Genomic DNA, 19,340 nt, shown 5'->3' with positions numbered 1-19,340 from the left:
GAGAGCTGAGAGAATCAGAGCTGTGGAGAATCTGATCATCACAGCGACCTCTAGTGGAGGAAAACTCACTTTTATAGAAGTGAACTAATGCTTTAATAACCTGTGCTAATCATTCACTTACAATAGCATTATAGTTCACTATTATCCAGCAAGTTTTTACGCAGCGGATGCCCTTCCAGCCGCAACACATCTTTGGGAAACATCCACACACACACACACTCATACACTACGGACAATTTAGTCTACCCAATTCACCTGTACCGCATGTCTTTGGACTGTGGGGGAAACCGGAGCACCCAGAGGAAACCCACGTGAAGGCAGGGGGAAAATGCAAACTCCACACAGAAACTGCGCCACTGCCTCGCCACCTTCACTATTGGAATTCATAACTTGATAATCCATTGTCTGTAATATTTTTTTTTGCATGAGTAAAATTTGCATCTTCACTGATTTTTCGTAATAATTAAAACAATGGTAAATCTGATAAATGATTAGAAATGATCCTTATATCAGGGATTATTCATTGCAGTCTTCTTGTTTTGTTTTAATTCATTGATGCAAATTAGGTCTGTAAATCATTTTTCATTATTCTGTAAACATTAAATGAGATCTGAATCACTAACCCTAAACAAAAGAGTTTTTGAATTAGAAACTCTCAATAATATGAATCAGCCTTTCAGTTCAAGCCTGCTGCAGTCGCTCTTCTTCTTGGAAAGGTCAGTGCTGATCCTTGTTCTGCAGATTCTGACGTTTTAAATCTGCTTGTGGTGTTTTATTTATTTGTATATGGGTGTAGGGTCCACCCAGTTGGTCCAATGACGGTATCCAATGGTGGATGAAGGTTCACTGCATGTTCAGTCTTTCCAGTGCACAATATTGATTTATATTAAACTTAACTCATATCTGACTCCAATTTTAGTATGAGGTGGTTTAGAATATTAATATATTTATCCTCGTTTTATCTGACTCCAATTATAAAACATTGATAAGATTATTTTGTTTCCTTTCACAATATTTTAGATTATGATTGAATATTCTTTTGATTTGTTATTATACCTTATTCTCATTTACTCAGATTCCTATAGCATCTCGAGTCTTGCACCGGCCGGGTATATAATCTCTTAATACAAGCTTGTCAGTCTTGGTCATTAAACAGAGGCGATTAACCACTCTCCTAAAGTGGCAGAACCCTATACTTACTCAATTTAGGAGATTTTTATGTGGTCCCCATAGATCTGTTATCTACTTAATGAAGACAAAGTATTTTAATAATAATCGCACAGGATTATAGGTTTGTAGATGAAGGCCTAAATACCCACATTTAGATTAGTTTCAACAATATTTTGTTGTTCTAAATAGAAAACTCATAGTTGGCCTTTTACAGTCTAAATACTTGAATTAATGCCAATATGTTAGTCGGATCTCTAGCAACATTGTATAGCGTGCCACACTGCTCCGTCTAACATGTTTTAGTCCGTTACTAACCTGTACAGTGGCTTGTAGTGCTATGGACAACAACATTTATCAGTGATAATAACACGAGGACTGTTTGAATAATTCAAAACATAACAATTTATTAGTCAGGTAAATGTGTATTATGCCAATTCAATCAGTCAATTCATAAAAGATCAATAAATACATCAAGTTACCAAAGATAAATCCAAGATTAAAAGATGCATTCCTGACTTTAAAATATACATAACATGGAGCATAAGCTCCATGTTACGGGCTGATCGGGGTAAGCAGAATCGCGCTGAGCCTTTCTCAAACCTTACCTTAAGTAATCCAAGAATTCCCTCAAGGACAGGGGTGTGTGCATAACAAAAGACATTTGCATTTAGTGCTGCCTGTGGAAAAGTCACACCCTTCACAGTGGTTCAAAAGATGCCTGAAGTTATATATTTATTGTTTTGATTATGTCTATTTCTGAGAGAATGAGACCATTGTACCAATCGCACTGAGACATTTCAAATGATATCAAACATGATAGATAAAGTCACTTAGGTTAATCTGGAACATTCAAACATTGAAATGACCATATGTGTGAGTTGGGGTGGTTGAAGCCGAGTTTCAGCAGACTCAGATGCAAATGCAGCAGGAATTGGTTTTTCCCGCATTCCCACCTGCTGGGTTGTGGTCAACAGTCTCTGTTTTCAGCTCATGTTTTGAATTGTCAAAGACATCAAAAATATTTGTAATATTTCAATTCTTACATGGGCTTATTTTTGTGATGAAGAAACCCACAGTAATGATAATAAACGAGTGGATTGTGACAGATCCACAGATGCTTTCAGATTTGTGCTCATCATCTATGAGATTTATCCTTTCTCTTTTTTTATTACAGGTTTTTACAATTGTTTTGCCACAAATTTCAGAACTTTGGTGTCAATTTTCAAAAGTCTAGACACAAAATTCACAACCTTTGCCAAAATTGTACATTTTTGCAAAACTTTTAACTCTTTTTTCAAATGCTTGGATACAACACACACAAGTCAAACATACTTTATTCATTGAACTCAGATCACCTTTTCAATATAACACAATTAAACTTCAAATTGATCCCATTTCAAAATGCAACTCAAACATTACATTTGAAATAACCATGTATTCATTTACTTCACATGATGTTATTATCAACTGATACAAGCACTCCAAATGATGAATAACTGCTGCATTATTGTTGATGTGGGGAAACTGATGTACAATATTACATGTTTAGATGATGAAATAATCAGGATAGATCAAATGACATCAGTTACCACAGAAGATGACCCAACTGAACTACATTACAGTTTTTCTCGATTGCTTGGATGCAGTTGTCAACTGAAACTCCACCTTTTCAAAACAGTTAACACACAGCCCTAAACAGCAGTACTCATGGTCAAAATGACACATTATGCTTGCAAAAGGCACACATCGTGTCAAAACATTTCACATATGCAACAAAAGCTAGTTTTACCTTCAAACAACACAACTTGCAAACAAGTATATGAGCTCTTTCAATTAATCATTACACAATGCACAACAAAATACAAAACTCAAAATGCACCACCATTGCTTGCCATTGTAGCTTATAGCCAATGGCATTTGTTGTCTCTATTTGGGCTGTCAAATTCGCCTTTTTGCAAAGAATTGGATCAAGAATAAGATGTGCTTTGATTGAATTCATATTGAATTCATGACATTTTTCAAACTGTGGCTGAAAACTGAAATACTGTATATAAAAAAAACAGACAAACGTAATAAAATACTGTAAATATTAGAGAAAACACATCTAAACTAATATACAGTCAAATCTATTGGGAGTATAGGACATAGCCATATTGACCTCCTCCATCAATGCTGGCACAGAACTACACAGACCTTCCATCGTTTTTATAAGGTTTGCAGACTGATGGCTAATTGAAAATTTGTGTGAAGGAGTGTCAAACCGGTGCTTCAGTGATTTCATACTGATGTTGGTAGTTTTTAATAGTTAGGAATAGATGGATTCTGATTGGTTACCAAAACTAAAACAATGGAGTTTGGACTGCTTGAATGACATCTGTGTTAACTTTTTGGAAAAATGGTGGGGAAAATGTGTCAACCCAATGAGAAAGGGTTTACACATTTGCAAGACCGGTCCTCTGCTCTGCTGGGATAGTGATAATGAAAATGAAGAAGAACCTAGTTTCTTTAACCAGGTCAAAGCAAACTAGAAAAACTGTATCTATAGATGTCTTTATTCATCCTTAGTCCATATTTATGGTTTCTTTGTTCTGTGTACCACTTTTACAGACAATGTTTATATATTTGACATTACTGTAAGAAAGCCCAGTCACAGCAGACCAATGTCAGGCCTGGATTTACATTGACAGAAGGTTCTTTCCAAGATTTCTGAGTAATGAAAACACCACTGAAATGTAGAGGAGAACCCGTGACCAAATCCACAAGACCAGACTGATGGTAACACAAAATCCCAAAATAGAAATCTGATATATAGAAATATATGCAAATTACATATGTGACATAATAGTTCATATGAATTTTACATATATAAAATATGTTATACATGTCAAAATATTGCCATTTGTTAAAATATTAGAATTACAAATATGTAGATATATGTTACGTATATATATGATCCATTATGTTATATATTTTACCCCTACAAATATATATAAATGATATGGTTGAAAAAAATATAAACAATGATTTTTTTCACTATTTTGACAAATTATTGACTATTATGACATTTTATAATAATGTAATTTGCAGATGGGACCATATATCATGCCATTTATCAGCTTTCTATATGGGGACGTGAAGTGAGAAAAAAAATACAGTAAACCTACATTATGATGGAATGAATAAAACTAGTTCAGTATATCCACTGTCTGCACTGTTTCCCTTTACACTTATAGACCATAATGAATTCTGTATCATATATTTTAAACAACAATATTTAATGATTGTTAATGATTGTTTATTGAAGCGATGTGCATCTTGTGTGCTGCTGGTGATCTAAAGTAGTGTTCCTGTAGTATTTGTATTATAAAAGGATTATGTGAACCAATGATCCTGCAAATGCAAGACTTCTTTAAGGGAATGAATGCTGTATGCAGAACACTGGAGAGTGTTAAAAGTAGTGACTGTTTAGGATTTTGTGTCTAGAGTTTTTTTTAATTGACATCAGGGTTCTGAAATTTGTGGCAAAACAATTGGAAAAAAAACTGTAACACATAATGAAGATCAAGGGCAAACAAATAAATGATGAGCTTAGAGAGTTTTAAATCATTTTAACATACAGAGATGAACATTTGTAGAAAATACATTTAAAGGTGTTTTTAAAAAGTGTTAAATTACTTTAAAACGGAAAAACAAATCGCCAATAGGTGGCAGCAAGAGACCTCTTTAATCGAGTGAAGCTTTAAGTGATTCATTCAGCCACGAATCACTGATTCAGTGACTCGCCCGACTCTATACAGAGTCCTGAATCATTCGTGTAAGGAAACGCCACTGTGTATTATTCAGAGATGGCCAACTGTTCTGCTGTTTATTTTATTATTATCATAGTAATGATTTCACTATTATTAATGAGAAAATAACGCGGAAGTTTTTAGCGCCTTGTCACGTGATCGTCAACATCCATGGCAACGGTTCTATTTGTGTTGTTTTGAACTTCGCTCATTGGCATCTGATCTCGGCGTCCTTCTTGGCTACTGATTCCCAGATTATTGATTGTTGGATACATCGATTGATCGTCTGCTTCTCCCATCATTCAGGTTTGACCCTTGTTATCACACTGTGGTTTGTATTCAGTATGTCTTGTGTTCATTACAGGTTTCAGAGTCGACTCACCTACGACTCGCTCCAGTTTGAGGGCCTCAACATCACTGCGGGAGAGCTGAAGCGACAGATCATGAGGCGCGAGAGGCTGAAGTTCTGCCAGCTGAAGATCAGCAAAGCCCAAACTGATGAAGGTGAGATGAGGAAAAGCCACTTAAACTATACTACACTAACATTAGATGTGTTATCAGACAGACTTGTAGAAGCTGACATGTGTTATCATGACTCTGATGGTGACATATAGTGATGTTTTGAGTGTTTTAAAATGCTAATGGCACTCAAAGTATACTATGGTAAATGATTATTAATATATAAACTTTATTTTGCTGTCAGAATACACAGATGATGATGCTCTCATCCCCAAAAACATGTCGGTCATCATCAGACGGGTCCCTGCTGCTGGACTGAAGTCCTCCAACAGAAGATTTGTTGGGTAAGTCATGTGAAATGAGCGCAATCATCCTCTGATAGATGTTATATCAAGAGTTTGAGTCTGTCTGTGGTGTTTTAGTCACACAAGCTCCTTTGTTTTGCAGCCATCAAGCTGGACCATCAGCTAAATCTTCTCAAACTGGTGATTCTTCACTCCTCTCACTGGAGCAGCTGTTGAAGGTATTGAACAACTGATTAATTCACCCCACTGTGCTGCTCTGTATTGAACTGCAGTGTTTGCATTTGAGGCGTCATAATGACATGTAGTGCAGAATATAAATACACAAAGTAAAACACACAAACGCACACACACACACACACACACACACACACACACACACACACACACACGCACACACACAGCTTCTTAGGCAGACCAGTAAAATAAAATTCTAATGTGCAAATGCCTGTGAAACAGACTGAGAATCTGGCTGAGGCAAAGGCATCAGAGGAGGACAAGCTAAAAGCGGTGATGTACCAGTCCAGTCTGTGCTACTACTCCAGCAGGTGAGCGTTCAGACACTGACAGGTTTGGTTTGTGAGAAATGTTAGAGCTGATTCTCATGGTTCTGATGTTCATCAGTGAGGCCATGACACTGCTTGGGCTTCTTCCACCCAACTATGTCTGCTTTCACTGTGGGATCCCAGGACACCACATTAGGCACTGCCCCTCTAAAGGGGTAACTGGGTTTTCTAAGCTTATGGTTGCTGTGAACTTGAGCTCTTGTCTCCATCAGTCAGATTGTTTGCTCTGTCGTTTGACTGTCACTCATGAATTCACAGGGCAGCAGCTCTGCTTCGCATAAGCGCATCCGGAGGAGCACAGGGATTCCCCGCAGCTTCCTGTTGGAGGTGGACGACCCAAACCGAAAGGGAGTCATGATGGACGGCAGCGGCAAATACGTCATTCCCATCATAGACGCGTGAGTAAACTGTACTTGGCATTGCAGCATGTTCTATTGTTTGTGAAAATCTCACATTATGTCTGCTTGTGTGTGTTTGCGCTCGATCTGTTCAGTGAGGCCTATGCTGCTGAGAAGAAAAAGAGGCCTTCCTTCTGCCAGACCAAGCCGCTGCCCTCCTCTTCCTCAGCTGGTGCAGCATCTTCAGTCCAGGATGCCAGAGGGAAACGTTCCCGCTCCCCATCTCCACCAGAGACGCACGGAGACCAGAAGAGACCACGTCACTGAGAGACCTTTACTCAAGAGACCTGGAGCCGACGTGAGCACAGTGTATATATTGTACATAGTTTATGAATAAAACTTAATAAAGATTATAGCAGCATAAACTGTGGACTGGTTGACCTTCACACAATACAGAAACACAACAGAAAATGATCAACACATTAAGATAGAAATGATGAACAAACATGCTGCGGGAGAACCAGTGTGCTGTCCTGCTCACAATCTAAAACTTTTAGTTAAAGTCTTTTAAATGTTAATCAGAAAAAAATAAAACGCTGAACAGATTTTATAGTATTCAATAGTTTTTCTCATAAAGGGGAAAAGTTCAAGAAACATGGAAGAAAAGGCGGCATGTACATATTTTTAAAAATCCATTGGAATGACAAAGATGTGCATGCTCTAATAAGTCATTTTGGCTGTGTTCATATGGTGTCCTTTGGTGGTTTCTATTGCTGTTGTTGTTTACTGTTCAGCTGACTTAAGCAAATAGATTTCTTTAAAATGTAGCTATTAAGGGAAAAAATAATGTATCTTTATATATATATATATACACACATGGCCTCGCTGTAGGAAGGCTGCTGGTGGGAGTCCCGACTGGGTCAGATGGCATTTCTGTGTGGAGTTTGCTTGTTCTCTCCGTGTTCATGTGGGTTTCCTCTGGGTGCTCCAAACCCATGTGCTATGCTGTAGGTGAATGAATAAACTAAATTAGCCATAGTGTGTGTGTGTGTGTGTGTGTTTGTGTGTGTGAATGAGGGTGTATGGATATTTCCCAGTACTGGGTTGCAGCTGGAAGGGTATCCGCTGTGTAAAAAATATGCTGGATAAGTTGGCAGTTCATTCCGCTGTGGCGACCCCAGATTAATAAAGGGACTAAGCTAAAGGAAAATGAATGAATAAATTGATTGATTTTATTTAACAATTTTAACAAAAATATACAAACAAGTCCAGTTTGACATTCATATCTTAAAAACTGTCGAGGATAAAATACACAATAAAGCCACAGGCTGATTTCCTTCGTGGTCATCGATATTCTTAAAAAATGAACGAGCAAATCATAAAGTGCAAACATCATCAGCTCAGAAACTCAGCACAACAAAAATCCTCAACTTCAACCGTAAAACAGCCATTTTTTAATTTCCTCTATAAAACTCTCAAATTGAATCAATTTAAAACTCCTCGGCAGTATATTCCAAGCAACAGTACACAGAAAAGACTTTCTACCTGTTTCACTATTAATTCTACAAGGACAAATACCCCTGCTACTCGCTCTTGTAGAATGACAGTGTACCTCACTAACTAAAACTTGATAAGTAAATATTTTGGGACCATTTTCTTTAAAATCTTAAACACCATCACCAATTTCAGAAAAGTGACCCTTTTTCCAACTTTTAATAAATTAATTTGACTATAATATTCATTATTTAAATGTGTCAGTAGAAGTACTTTGATAACAATTCTGCAACTTATTTTGGGCCGTCTGCAATTTATTTTTCATTTTTGTGGAACTACTGCTGTACCAAAAGACTGCAGCATAGTCAAAGTATGACTGCACTAATGCACTAGCCAATATTTGTAAAGTTTGGGTATCTAAGAGCTCTGTCTGTCTTGCTAAAAACTTAATTTTAGAACTTTTGATTGGACTATAACAGCCATCTTCTCACCTGTCAAATTACTGTCTGAAATGGAACCTAAATATTTCCCTTCATGTTTGTGTTCATTAATTTGATGCTCTACTTTTACCTCTGATCTGACACTTTTTCTCAGTTTCGCAGCTGAACCAAATAAAATAAATTCTGGTTTACACAAGTGTAAGGACAATTTATTAAGGTTAAACCATTAAGAGACTTCCTCAGTTTGTTCACTTATTTCATTTTCAATAAATTCCTTCCTCTCATGAGACACAATTATTGCTGCATCATCCGCATTTAACAAAAGCTTTTTTGAACGGGCCATTTTCAAATCATTGATGTATATTAAAAAAGCAAAGGACCTAAAACACTGCCTTGTGAAACCCCATAAGAAACGGTCGAATAATCTGAAAACACACCATTTAAATCTACTATTTGACATCTGTTTTCAAGGTAAGACTTCATGCATTTACAGGCCAAAACACCAAAACCCATTGCCTTTACTTTTAAAATCAATATCCTGTGATTGACTGTATTGAAAAATTTTTGCAGGTCTAAGAAAACCATCCCACTTAACTTCCTTTATCCATATCGCTCTTTATATAATTTGTTAATTAAAAGAAACTGTTGAATCAGTGGAATGATTTTCCTAAAACCCGATTGAAACTCTACAATACGTCACATTTTAAACAATATTTTTCAATGTGCTAATAAATAACTTTTTCCCTCCCTTTTGACAAAGCACTCAAAATTGATACCAGCCTAGAATTATTAACCTCAAACCTACTACCTTTATTAAAAAGAGGAATAACTCTTGCTTTTTTCAACTTTACCTTGACAAATAGAAAAATTGATAATATGTGTAACCATCGGAGTGAAGCATTTAGGGAGTCTTTGAGGGAACTGCACTGGAATATTATCTAACCCTGTTGCTTTACTATTTTGAAGTGTTATTAATTTCTTAAATATATCCCCCTCCTCTATTTTATTAAACAAAACTTTCTAGATTAAAACTGCATTTGGCATAATACTCTATAATATAATTTATCAATAAAAATGCCATTTTGTACTGGAAGCTTTTTAACCGTCAATATCAGGTGGTATTAAAAAATAATTAACAATGTCATAGTCAGATATAATTAAAACAAACATGATGAAGCCAGTAAATCTGGTTGTGACCTACCCGTGTGTTACTTTTGTTTCTGATGGGGCCAAAAATTATAATGTGCCATTTATGTTTAAAGTAAAATTATTCTCTATATATATTTTTTAATTTGATATATTTTCAATTAAATTCAATATATTTCTGTCTAAGGCATATTTTTAAAATATAGACATGAAATTGAGATGATTTTTGTATTTTTGTTTACAAATAAACTTTCTGAAGTCTGCTAGTAAACTTTTAATTATTACTTACTATTAATAATGCATAGTCATCATACATCTCTAAATCTTTATTTCTTCAGTTTTACAGTTAGAAAGACAAATCAAAGTTAAAAAAAAAAAAACTAGTGTAAAAGTCTGCGTCTCTCTGTGTCGCTCAGGCTGCACTGCAGTGTCTATTCACAGGCACGATCCCACTACTGATCGGCACGGGAGCTTTGACCTGCTCCGTTTCCGACCTGGGCCGGTTCACTCCTCCTTTAACGACCTGGCGGTCCCAAGCTCACCCAGGTGCACCATATTGATACCGAACTTAGTGTGGGCACCCGATCGACATAGTCCACTGCAGTCCAGAAGCCCTGAGCTCAAGCGATCCGCAGCCTCAGCCTCCCAGTCAGGGGCGGACTGGGACAAAAATTCGGCCCTGGCACTGTAGCCACACCAGCCCACATTACCACACCGACACAGCCCCACAGACGGACACGCACATTTCCTACTTATATTGGTGTACAGATGGTGAAATAATATAAGCAGAACCATATATATCTAATAGATATTTAAACATTTAATGTATGTGACTAGAACAAAAACAACCTGTTTATAACAAATTCATACAGTAAAACTAAATTAAAATAATATGTGAATCTCGTAGAGTCTGTGTGCTACCTGTTTATACCATTTGTCTGCTATTTATTATAGAAGTAACCTGTGAATGTGTATCAAACACACACACACATACACACACACACACACACACACACACACACACAAACACACATACACACACACACACACACACACACACACACACGCACACACACACACACACACACACACACACACACACACACACACACACACACACCTTTACAAACAAATGGACATGCAGCACTACATTCAGCATACTTTTGTTCATAAACAATACTTGTCATTCCCTGAAGTGTTGTTCTTTATTGGCACGGTCTATAGCAGGGGTGGCGAACCCGCGGCTCGCGAGCCGCTTGCGGCTCTTTTACTGCTCTTGTGCGGCTCAACCTCTCGCGCGATTTAACATACATTAACCAATTGACTAACGCCCCATTCACACGGTGCTTCTGCGTCTCTTTCTGCTTTTGTGCGGCTCAACCTCTTGCGCAATTTAACATATAATAACCAATTGACTAATGCCCCATTCACACGGGGCTTCACGTTGCTCGCTGCAGAAGCTGGGAGTAGCTCAACTTTTCAAGCGCTTACGGACGCGTTAGCCAATCAGATCGCTGTATGCAAATACACCTGCTAGAAAGTGGCCTATTGCTGACTGAATTTTATTTTCTGCCGCTTCCATTCAGACACGCCTTCAGTCAAGGGTTGACACTGAAGCCCCGTTTGATTGGGGCGCAACACGAGTGACGTGCAGTTCGTTAATATCAATCGTCATGGCAGAGTCAGGAAAGCGTACAGCTAAGCGTAAATACGAAGATGAGCGCAGAACATTTTTATCTGAATGGGAGGATTTATATTTTTTTGTTGAAAGAAATGGAAAGCCATTCTGCTTGATATGCCAGACTTCGTTGTCACATTTTAAGGCTTCAAATCTCGAGCGCCATTTCACCTCTCTCCATTCTGCCGTAGCCCGGGAATTTCCCAAAGGCAGTGAACTTCGCAAGCACAAGGTAAAGACACTGAAAGGTCAGGCAGAAAAGCAAACTCAGCTTTTCCGAAAATTTAGTAAGCATTCAGAGACGGTCACATTAGCATCATATCAGCTAGCATGGAACATTGCTCGTGCAAAAAAGCCATACCTTGAAGGAGAATTTGTTAAAAAGTGCCTCAGTGATGCTGTTGCTATTCTTTGTCCCGAAAATGAAAATTTGAAACGTTCAGTAAAGGACCTTCAACTGTCACGACACACTGTTGAACAGAGAATATCGGACATTGACAATTCAGTAGAAACACATTTACTGTCAGATCTTCAGAAGTGCCAGTATTTTAGCATTGCGTTGGATGAGTCATGCGATGTTCAAGACAAGCCACAATTGGCAATATTTGTACGGTTTGTGTCAGAAGACTGCACAATTAGGGAAGAGCTGCTTGACATAGTGCCGCTGAAAGACAGAACTCGTGGCATCGATCTGAAAGAGACACTGATGACTGTTGTTGAGAAAGCAAATCTGCAGTTATCAAAACTAACAGCCATAGTCACGGACGGAGCTCCAGCCATGCTGGGATCTGAGAGAGGTCTTGTAGGGCTGTGTAAAGCTGACGACCGTTTTCCAGCATTTTGGACTTTCCACTGTATTATCCATCAAGAGCACTTGGTGTCTAAAAAGCTAAACTTAGACCACATTATGAAACCTGTGCTGGAAATTGTCAATTTTGTACGCACACATGCTCTCAATCACAGACAGTTCAAAAATCTCATTGATGAACTTGATGAAGACCTTCCATCTGATCTGCTTTTTCACTGTGCCGTGCGATGGCTTTCAAGAGGACATGTGCTTTCTCGTTTCTTTGAGCTTTTGAATCCAGTGAAGCTGTTCCTCGCAGAGAAACATAAGGAATATCCTGAGCTACATGATCCCCAGTGGATTTCAGATTTGGCTTTTTTGGTTGACGTGCTGCATTATCTGAATGGACTGAATGTGGATCTGCAAGGGAAGTTAAAGATGCTGCCTGACCTGGTGCAAAGTGTTTTTGCATTTGTCAACAAACTCAAGCTGTTCAAGACACATCTACAAAAGAGAGACTACACACATTTTCCAACCTTGTTGAAGGCAAGTGGACAAAAAGCAGAGGTTGTAAAAGGGAGTACTGCACGGTATGCTACGCTGCTTGAAAATCTTGAGCAAAGTTTTGAGGAAAGATTCTCCAACCTACGACAAAAAAGACAACAGATAACATTTTTGATCAACCCATTCACTGCTGAATCAGGCTGTTTAAAAGCCCCTTTAGTGGAAGATGAAGCAGCATCTCAGCTTGAAATGATTGAACTTTCTGAGGATGACAGACTTAAAAGTGTCCTGAGGGAAGGAACCGTGGAGTTTTGGAAGATTGTGCCCGTTGAGAGATATCCCAATGTCAAACAGGCTGCACTCAAACTGTTGTCAATGTTTGGGTCAACTTATGTCTGTGAATCACTTTTTTTGGACACTGAAACTAGTGAAATCAAAGCATCTCTCTGTTCTTACTGACACACATGTGAAAGAGTTACTACGAGTAGCCACAACTGAATACGAGCCAGACCTGAAAAAGATTGTGGAAACCAAGGAATGTCAGGTGTCCCACTGAGTCAAGTAAAATGAGGTAGGCTAATTTAAATCCATGAAAACTATTGCGTTATATAATTAGGTGTATAAGTTATTGTGACAGATATACTGTTGTTTGCGCATCTGTTGTGTGGCTCTTTGCAGTGATAAAGTTTTTTTTTTGGCTCATCATGCCAAACAGGTTCGCCACCCCTGGTCTATAGACTATGTTGACAGTAAACACATTGTCTGATTCTACATCTTCTCATCCATTTTACCTCTGTAACTCTGCAATTTTAATATGTCTGTATGGCTGTCTGAGATTATAGTTGTTCCTCACTCTTGCCTGACTCTTACTGTGTCCATGCTTCTTGCTGGTCTCTGCAGTCACTGTGTCATCATTATTTGAATCACTGCTTATGCTAGGCTTGACTCATTCTAGTTTTGAATAAATATGTGCTTATGAAACAATTATAGGTGACCTAAAGAATAAATATTAACAATTATGGCCTATTCTACAGTTAAGCTCAAATGTAACTATGTAGACTTAACTACATTTTTTTGTAATGAGTTCACCTCTACTGTAGAGTTAACTACAAACCCAAAGTACAGTGTGTAACGTTTATTTGTTTTTTTCTACCTCTACCACACTCCTTTCTGTCTCTGCTAGGCCTACCGTAGCATCCTTTCTCACAGCACTGGTATTGGCAATACCCTAGTTAATTAACACAGTATAGGATGTAAAGATTGCAGCAAAATGTTTTCTTACTGACTGCTCTGAACATTTGAATAACAGGGTTTCTGCAGGTTTCTTCAAATCAAATTTAAAACATTTCAAGACCCTTTTAAGACCATTATGAATAAAATTTTAGACTTATGCAGGGCTAAACACAAAGGATTTTTTCTAATGGTCTGGTAACTTTAGTAAATAGTTTTTGTATTAACTGAAGATAATGTAAAGGGATTAGTTGCTTTATTTTTCCTTCCATGATTAGGGAATTTAATTTGGAGAATTTGCTGAAAATAATGTAACAGCTGTTTTAAACTGAATCTCTTTGCAATAAAAAAAACTGATTTGGCCAGATTGGGTAGCTTTACTTGGATAAAGGGAAATTAAGAACTGTTTAAAATGATTTAAGACCTACAACACAATATTTCAGTGAACTTAAGACTATTTAAGGCCTAATATATATATATTTTTTTTTAATTTAAGACATTTTAAGACTTTTTAAGACACTGCAGAAACCCAGTATACAAATTAATACAATTAAGTAATAACAGTTGCACCGAAATGAATAGAATATAAAGCAAAAATGAAAAAAGCAGCAATATTTGTGTGTACCAGCGGATTTGCACATTTTTAATCCTTCATGATATATAGTTATTTGTGAAATTATGCTGAAGTGTTGCTAGTGCTGCAGCATTTGTGTGTAAAGGTGTGTGTGTGTGATACACATTCACAGGCTCCTATCATAAGGGTTAATTTATTTTTAAATTTGAAGTGTTTCTGGCAATCAGTAATCTCATACCCCTTGTTGATTGTACATGGAAGAGTTTTAGTATCTTTATTTGTATAAGTTTTTTCTGATTCCTTAATTTGTTTATTTTAATTTGTTGTAGACCACACCAACCCACAAGGATACCCAAAGTGATTGATAGCACTTGCATACTCAGTACTTGTTGGAAACGTTGTGGAAAGAATAAAGAGTCAAAATAATTCTGGATAGATTGAATCTCATTTCCCTGACAATGAGATGATTATGTACTGTAACCTATGCATGTATTTAATGTAATAGTTTAAAGACTAGCTATGTGTTCAGAGTTCACAACAAATGCATACAGTACTGTGGCTATAGCTTTAAGTTCTTTTGAATGTTAGAATATATTCCTAGTAGCATACAGCAGTCTGTATAACAGAAATCACATTAATTGCTGATAATGACATTAAAATGTGCAGGAGTTCTACGCTAAGCTGACAACTGTTAAACACAATGTAACGTTAGTCACTGTGTTTAATGCACTGTCACAAACTGTCAGAAGTAGCGTGAATGGCGAGACATTTACTTGGTATGTTTTAGTATAATGAATTAGAAGTACATTTTCTGTTTTCTTACCTCCTCTACTGCGCTGCTGTCCTCCGACGCAGCAGCCGAATGTTCGTATACATTTCAGTAACTTTATGCATTTGGCAGCGTCTGATTTTAGCCAAGTGGTGCTCGCTGCAGAGCCATTTGGGCAAGCTGAGCTCCAGTGAGGGGGAGCTTGAGCTTGAGCTCCACCTTTTTTGCACTTCTTCTACGAGTGATGTCACTGGGGGTAGGGTTAGGGGTGGGGTTGGTGTACGCATTAAAACAGCTTACAGGAGGCAGAGCGAGAGCTCATGCTCCCCCTCGCTGGAGCTCAGCTCTGCTCAAATTGCTCTGCAGCGAGCACCCTCTCGATTTTAGAGCCCTTTTGCGCTCTTTATCTGAGCTTTTCGGCCCTGCCTTTTCTTTTTACGGTCCATCTCTGACAATTAGCTTGTGTGGCACTTATTGTTTGTTTTACATTCTTGCTAGATTTTCATTACGTCCGCGTAACCTCAGATTGGGTCGGCCCCTCTCAAAACCAGCCGGTCGTCGCCGTTTGGACCAAATGCTCAACATTTATTATTATTATTATTATTATTATTATTATTATTATTATCATCATAATATCACATCTTGTAAGAGATAAAAGCTTGTAAAAGCATGTAAAAACAATACATAAAAAAAAAATTAAAAAAAAACCTGACCGGCCCACATTTAAAAAATGATCCGGCCCTTCTGGCATTTGCCAGAATTGCCAGATGGCCAGTCCGCCCCTGGCCATAGGTCACGGTGATAACTTGTTGCAGAAGTATAAATCAGCCTGAACTTTTCACTGTTTTTGACAGAAATGTGACAGTGAAACCCCTATATGACTGTTCATGTCTGTACATGATAAATGATTATGTGTGCCTTATAGTAGGGGAGAGCGGGGACGAAAGTAACGCTGGACGAAAGAAACAAAGGCCAGATAACATTGGCTTTCCAGGCTATGACAGCATATTCAGCCCGTTACTGTAACAGCAGGGCAGGAGTGGGATTTCTTTTCAGCCCTGGAGTTTCAAGCCTTAGACCGGCCCACCTCTGTTCACGACTGACTATATTAAAATAAGGTCATTTGCAATTCAGTTTCTAAAGACACTATCACGTCTTTTTCAAGGAAACAGCTGCATTAGAACTTCAAATGTTTTTCATAAATATGAGAAGATTAAAGGGTAGCTAAATCTCCAAAGCTATACTTTAAACATCACATTGTCCCTTCCTGCAATATCTGAAAATATATTCTGTGCAAAATTATTTATAGATATGCAGTCTTTTGTAACGGTGGTCACACAAAAAAATCTAAATAAAATATGTACACCCACATAAGTAACCCAAACAGTATTATATTGTCCTCCTAACACTAAAAATGAAATAATAATAATAAAAATAACACTTTACTCAGGAGAGGTTAGAGCAGCAGCATCACAACACAACATGCTGACCACTGGACCACAATGTCGCTGTTATGTTGGTGAGTTTGGAAGAATAAATAAGTATTGCGCTGGTTTCTGCAAGACTCTTTTAACCACAGTATTACTTTCTATTGAAGGCTTAATCTTTTTCACCCCTTTTTTATATTTCTGATCAAGTTATGTCAGATTTATTAATGTAGTGAATCATCTGATTTTCATTGAGCAGGTGTAATATTCATTAATATTAATTATTCAAATTCTTTTTTCACTAAGGTGCCGCTGTTTAAGGTCGAATGCTAAATGATCATCATTAACCTGCCGGCTGCGTTTTGCTGCCTGCGAGAAAATAAATAAAAAGAGTGAGGCTATGGTCAAATAAATAAATGAAAAAAGTGCGACTGCTGAGAGTGCAAGCAGCTAGGGACACCGGCCCTCGCGGCCAAAAAACTTTCCCGGTGCTCCCGATTAGCCAATCCAGGCCTGTGTAACAGGTATAGAAATAATAGTTCACTTTATTTATAGAATTACACAAAATGTGTGTTTTACCTGAAGTGTTTATTAAGTATACCTGCTCCTTTAAATTTCTGAGAAAGCTTAAGTTTTTTAATTTCCTGTTCTGCACCCGCCTCCTCCTTTTCTGTACTGACTGCACATGGGAGAGGTGGGTGTCTGCAGCTCTAATTAATCTTAAATCATATTTACTTGACTTTTGAAGCCAGTTTTTATGTTTCAATATTATGTATAACTTTCTTTTTCACATATTTCACATAGTTCGTTATTTTTGTGTTTTCATTTTAATTGAGGTTTTGATTTTTATTTGTCTGATTGAAGCATGTAAAAGTGATGAGGGCGAAGACACACTGTAAAATCTGTGCTTTTGTTTACATCAGGAGTGATTAAAGAGCCGTCACAACTGCTGATACCTGTCTGGTTATTCCCACAATAAAAAGAAAACACAAAGCAGAACCCTTGATAAAGCTGCCAAATATCAGATGATGGGTTCAAAGTAACAATGTGTAAATTATGCTTAAAGTGAAATTCATTCAATCATTCATTTTCATTTCGGCTTAGTCGCTTTATTAATCGGGGGTCACCACAGCGGAATGAACCGCCAACTTATCCAGCATAAGTTTTACGCAGAGGATGCCCTCCCATGTTACCCATTACTGGAAAACACCCATACACTACAGACAATTTAGCTTACCCAATTCACCTATACCGCATGTCTTTGGACTTGTGGGGTAAACCAGACCAACCAGTGAAAACCCACACCAACACGGGGAGAACTAAAGTGAAATTCTTCTATAATTTTTTTAAATACCACCCGATATTGATAGACCACACTTATGAGTTAGTAACCACAGCAAAACATATTTCTGTCTAAAACATCATCTTTTCAAAATATACTCATGAAATTGAGATAATTTCTGTATTTCTGTTTACAAATAAAATGTCTAGTCTACAAATAAACTTTTATTCATTCATTCATTTTCTTTTCAGATTAGTCTCGTTGGTTCACCACAGCGGAATGAACCCCCAACTTATCCAGCACGTTTTTAGCAGATGCCCTTCCAGCTGCAACCCATCACTCGAAAAAACTAAACTTTTAGTTATTTCTAATTATTAACACACAGTCATGTCATTCATCTCAAAACCTTTATTGCTTCTTTTTTACTGTTAGAAAGATATATCAGAGTAAAAAAAACAGGTAGTGTAAAAGTCTGCGTCTCTCTGTGTCGCTCAGGCTGCACTGCAGTGTCTATTCACAGGCGCGATCCCACTACTGATCAGCACGGGGGATTTGACCTGCTCCGTCTCCGACCTGGGCCGGTTCACCCCTCCTTAAACGACCTGGTGGTCCCGAACTCTCCCAGGGGAACCATATCGATACCGAACTTAGAGCGGACACCCGATCAACATAGTCCACTGCAGCCCAGAAGCCCTGAGCTCAAGCGATCCGCAGCCTCAGCCTCCCAGTAGCTTGGATTACAGGCGCGCGCCACTGAACCCGACGAGAGCTGAGAGAATCAGAGCTGTGGAGAATCTGATCATCACAGCGACCTCTAGTGGAGGAAAAATTAATGATGAATAAAAACTGACTTCATAGACTTATGACATTAGATAATAATAAACAGCAGTATGATCACAAATAAAAAAATTACAGTAATTAGTATCAACATAGTATTTTTGAACTAAAGATTATTATACCATATTTATTAGCCTTTACAACTCATTTTATGAGTGCCACAACATTCTGTTTTCTGTATCAACTAATAAAATGTAATAAATACTGTAGTATACTTTAGTTTTTTTTTTTACTACAGTAAAAGTGGTTTATTGTATCATAATACATATAGCTGTAGAAAACATATTACAGAATGGGTGATTTGTTTATATTAGGTGTGCATCTGCATAAAACATTACAATTATTTGCACAGCAGATCTCGCAACTCAATTTACAATTAGAGGGATACAAAGTTAGCTTTAGCTCTACTATAAAAGATCTGGGTGTCATATTAGACAGCAATCTAACTTTTAAAAACCATATATCCCATGTCACAAAAACTGCCTTCTTTCATCTGAGAAATATCGCTAAATTACGAAATATGCTATCCATCTCAGATGCAGAAAAGCT

At 37.6% G+C, this 19,340-nt stretch overlaps 1 protein-coding gene and 2 non-coding genes across 4 annotated transcripts; 1 reads left to right on the top strand and 2 right to left on the bottom strand.

Moving 5' to 3' along the window:
- Nucleotides 1–4,189: 4,189 nt before the first annotated feature.
- Nucleotides 4,190–7,959, top strand: LOC141376554 (E3 ubiquitin-protein ligase RBBP6-like). 2 transcript variants are annotated; one of them, XM_087273435.1, is made up of 7 exons: nt 4,254–5,462; nt 5,662–5,761; nt 5,865–5,940; nt 6,179–6,267; nt 6,344–6,440; nt 6,544–6,683; nt 6,779–7,045. In XM_087273435.1, the coding sequence occupies exons 1-7, from the start codon at nt 5,303–5,305 to the stop codon at nt 6,948–6,950; spliced, it is 834 nt and encodes a 277-aa protein (XP_087129561.1). In that variant the 5' UTR covers nt 4,254–5,302; the 3' UTR covers nt 6,951–7,045. The 2 variants fall into 2 exon arrangements, with proteins under 2 accessions (XP_087129562.1, XP_087129561.1); XM_087273436.1 differs by lacking the exon at nt 6,344–6,440 and having other exon boundaries at nt 4,190–5,462; nt 6,779–7,959.
- Nucleotides 7,960–10,090: 2,131 nt separating this feature from the next.
- On the bottom strand, nt 10,091–10,387 carry LOC147834745 (signal recognition particle RNA). Its single transcript, XR_015503184.1, has one exon.
- Nucleotides 10,388–18,420: 8,033 nt separating this feature from the next.
- LOC147834744 (signal recognition particle RNA) lies at nt 18,421–18,718 on the bottom strand. Its single transcript, XR_015503173.1, has one exon.
- Nucleotides 18,719–19,340: the final 622 nt, after the last annotated feature.

The sequence above is a fragment of the Danio rerio genome, chromosome 11, assembly GCF_052040795.2.
Source record: "Danio rerio strain M-AB ecotype USA chromosome 11, GRCz13ab, whole genome shotgun sequence".
In the NCBI taxonomy this organism is placed as follows: Eukaryota; Metazoa; Chordata; class Actinopteri; order Cypriniformes; family Danionidae; genus Danio; species Danio rerio.
This window is presented reverse-complemented; position numbering and strand designations above follow the sequence as displayed.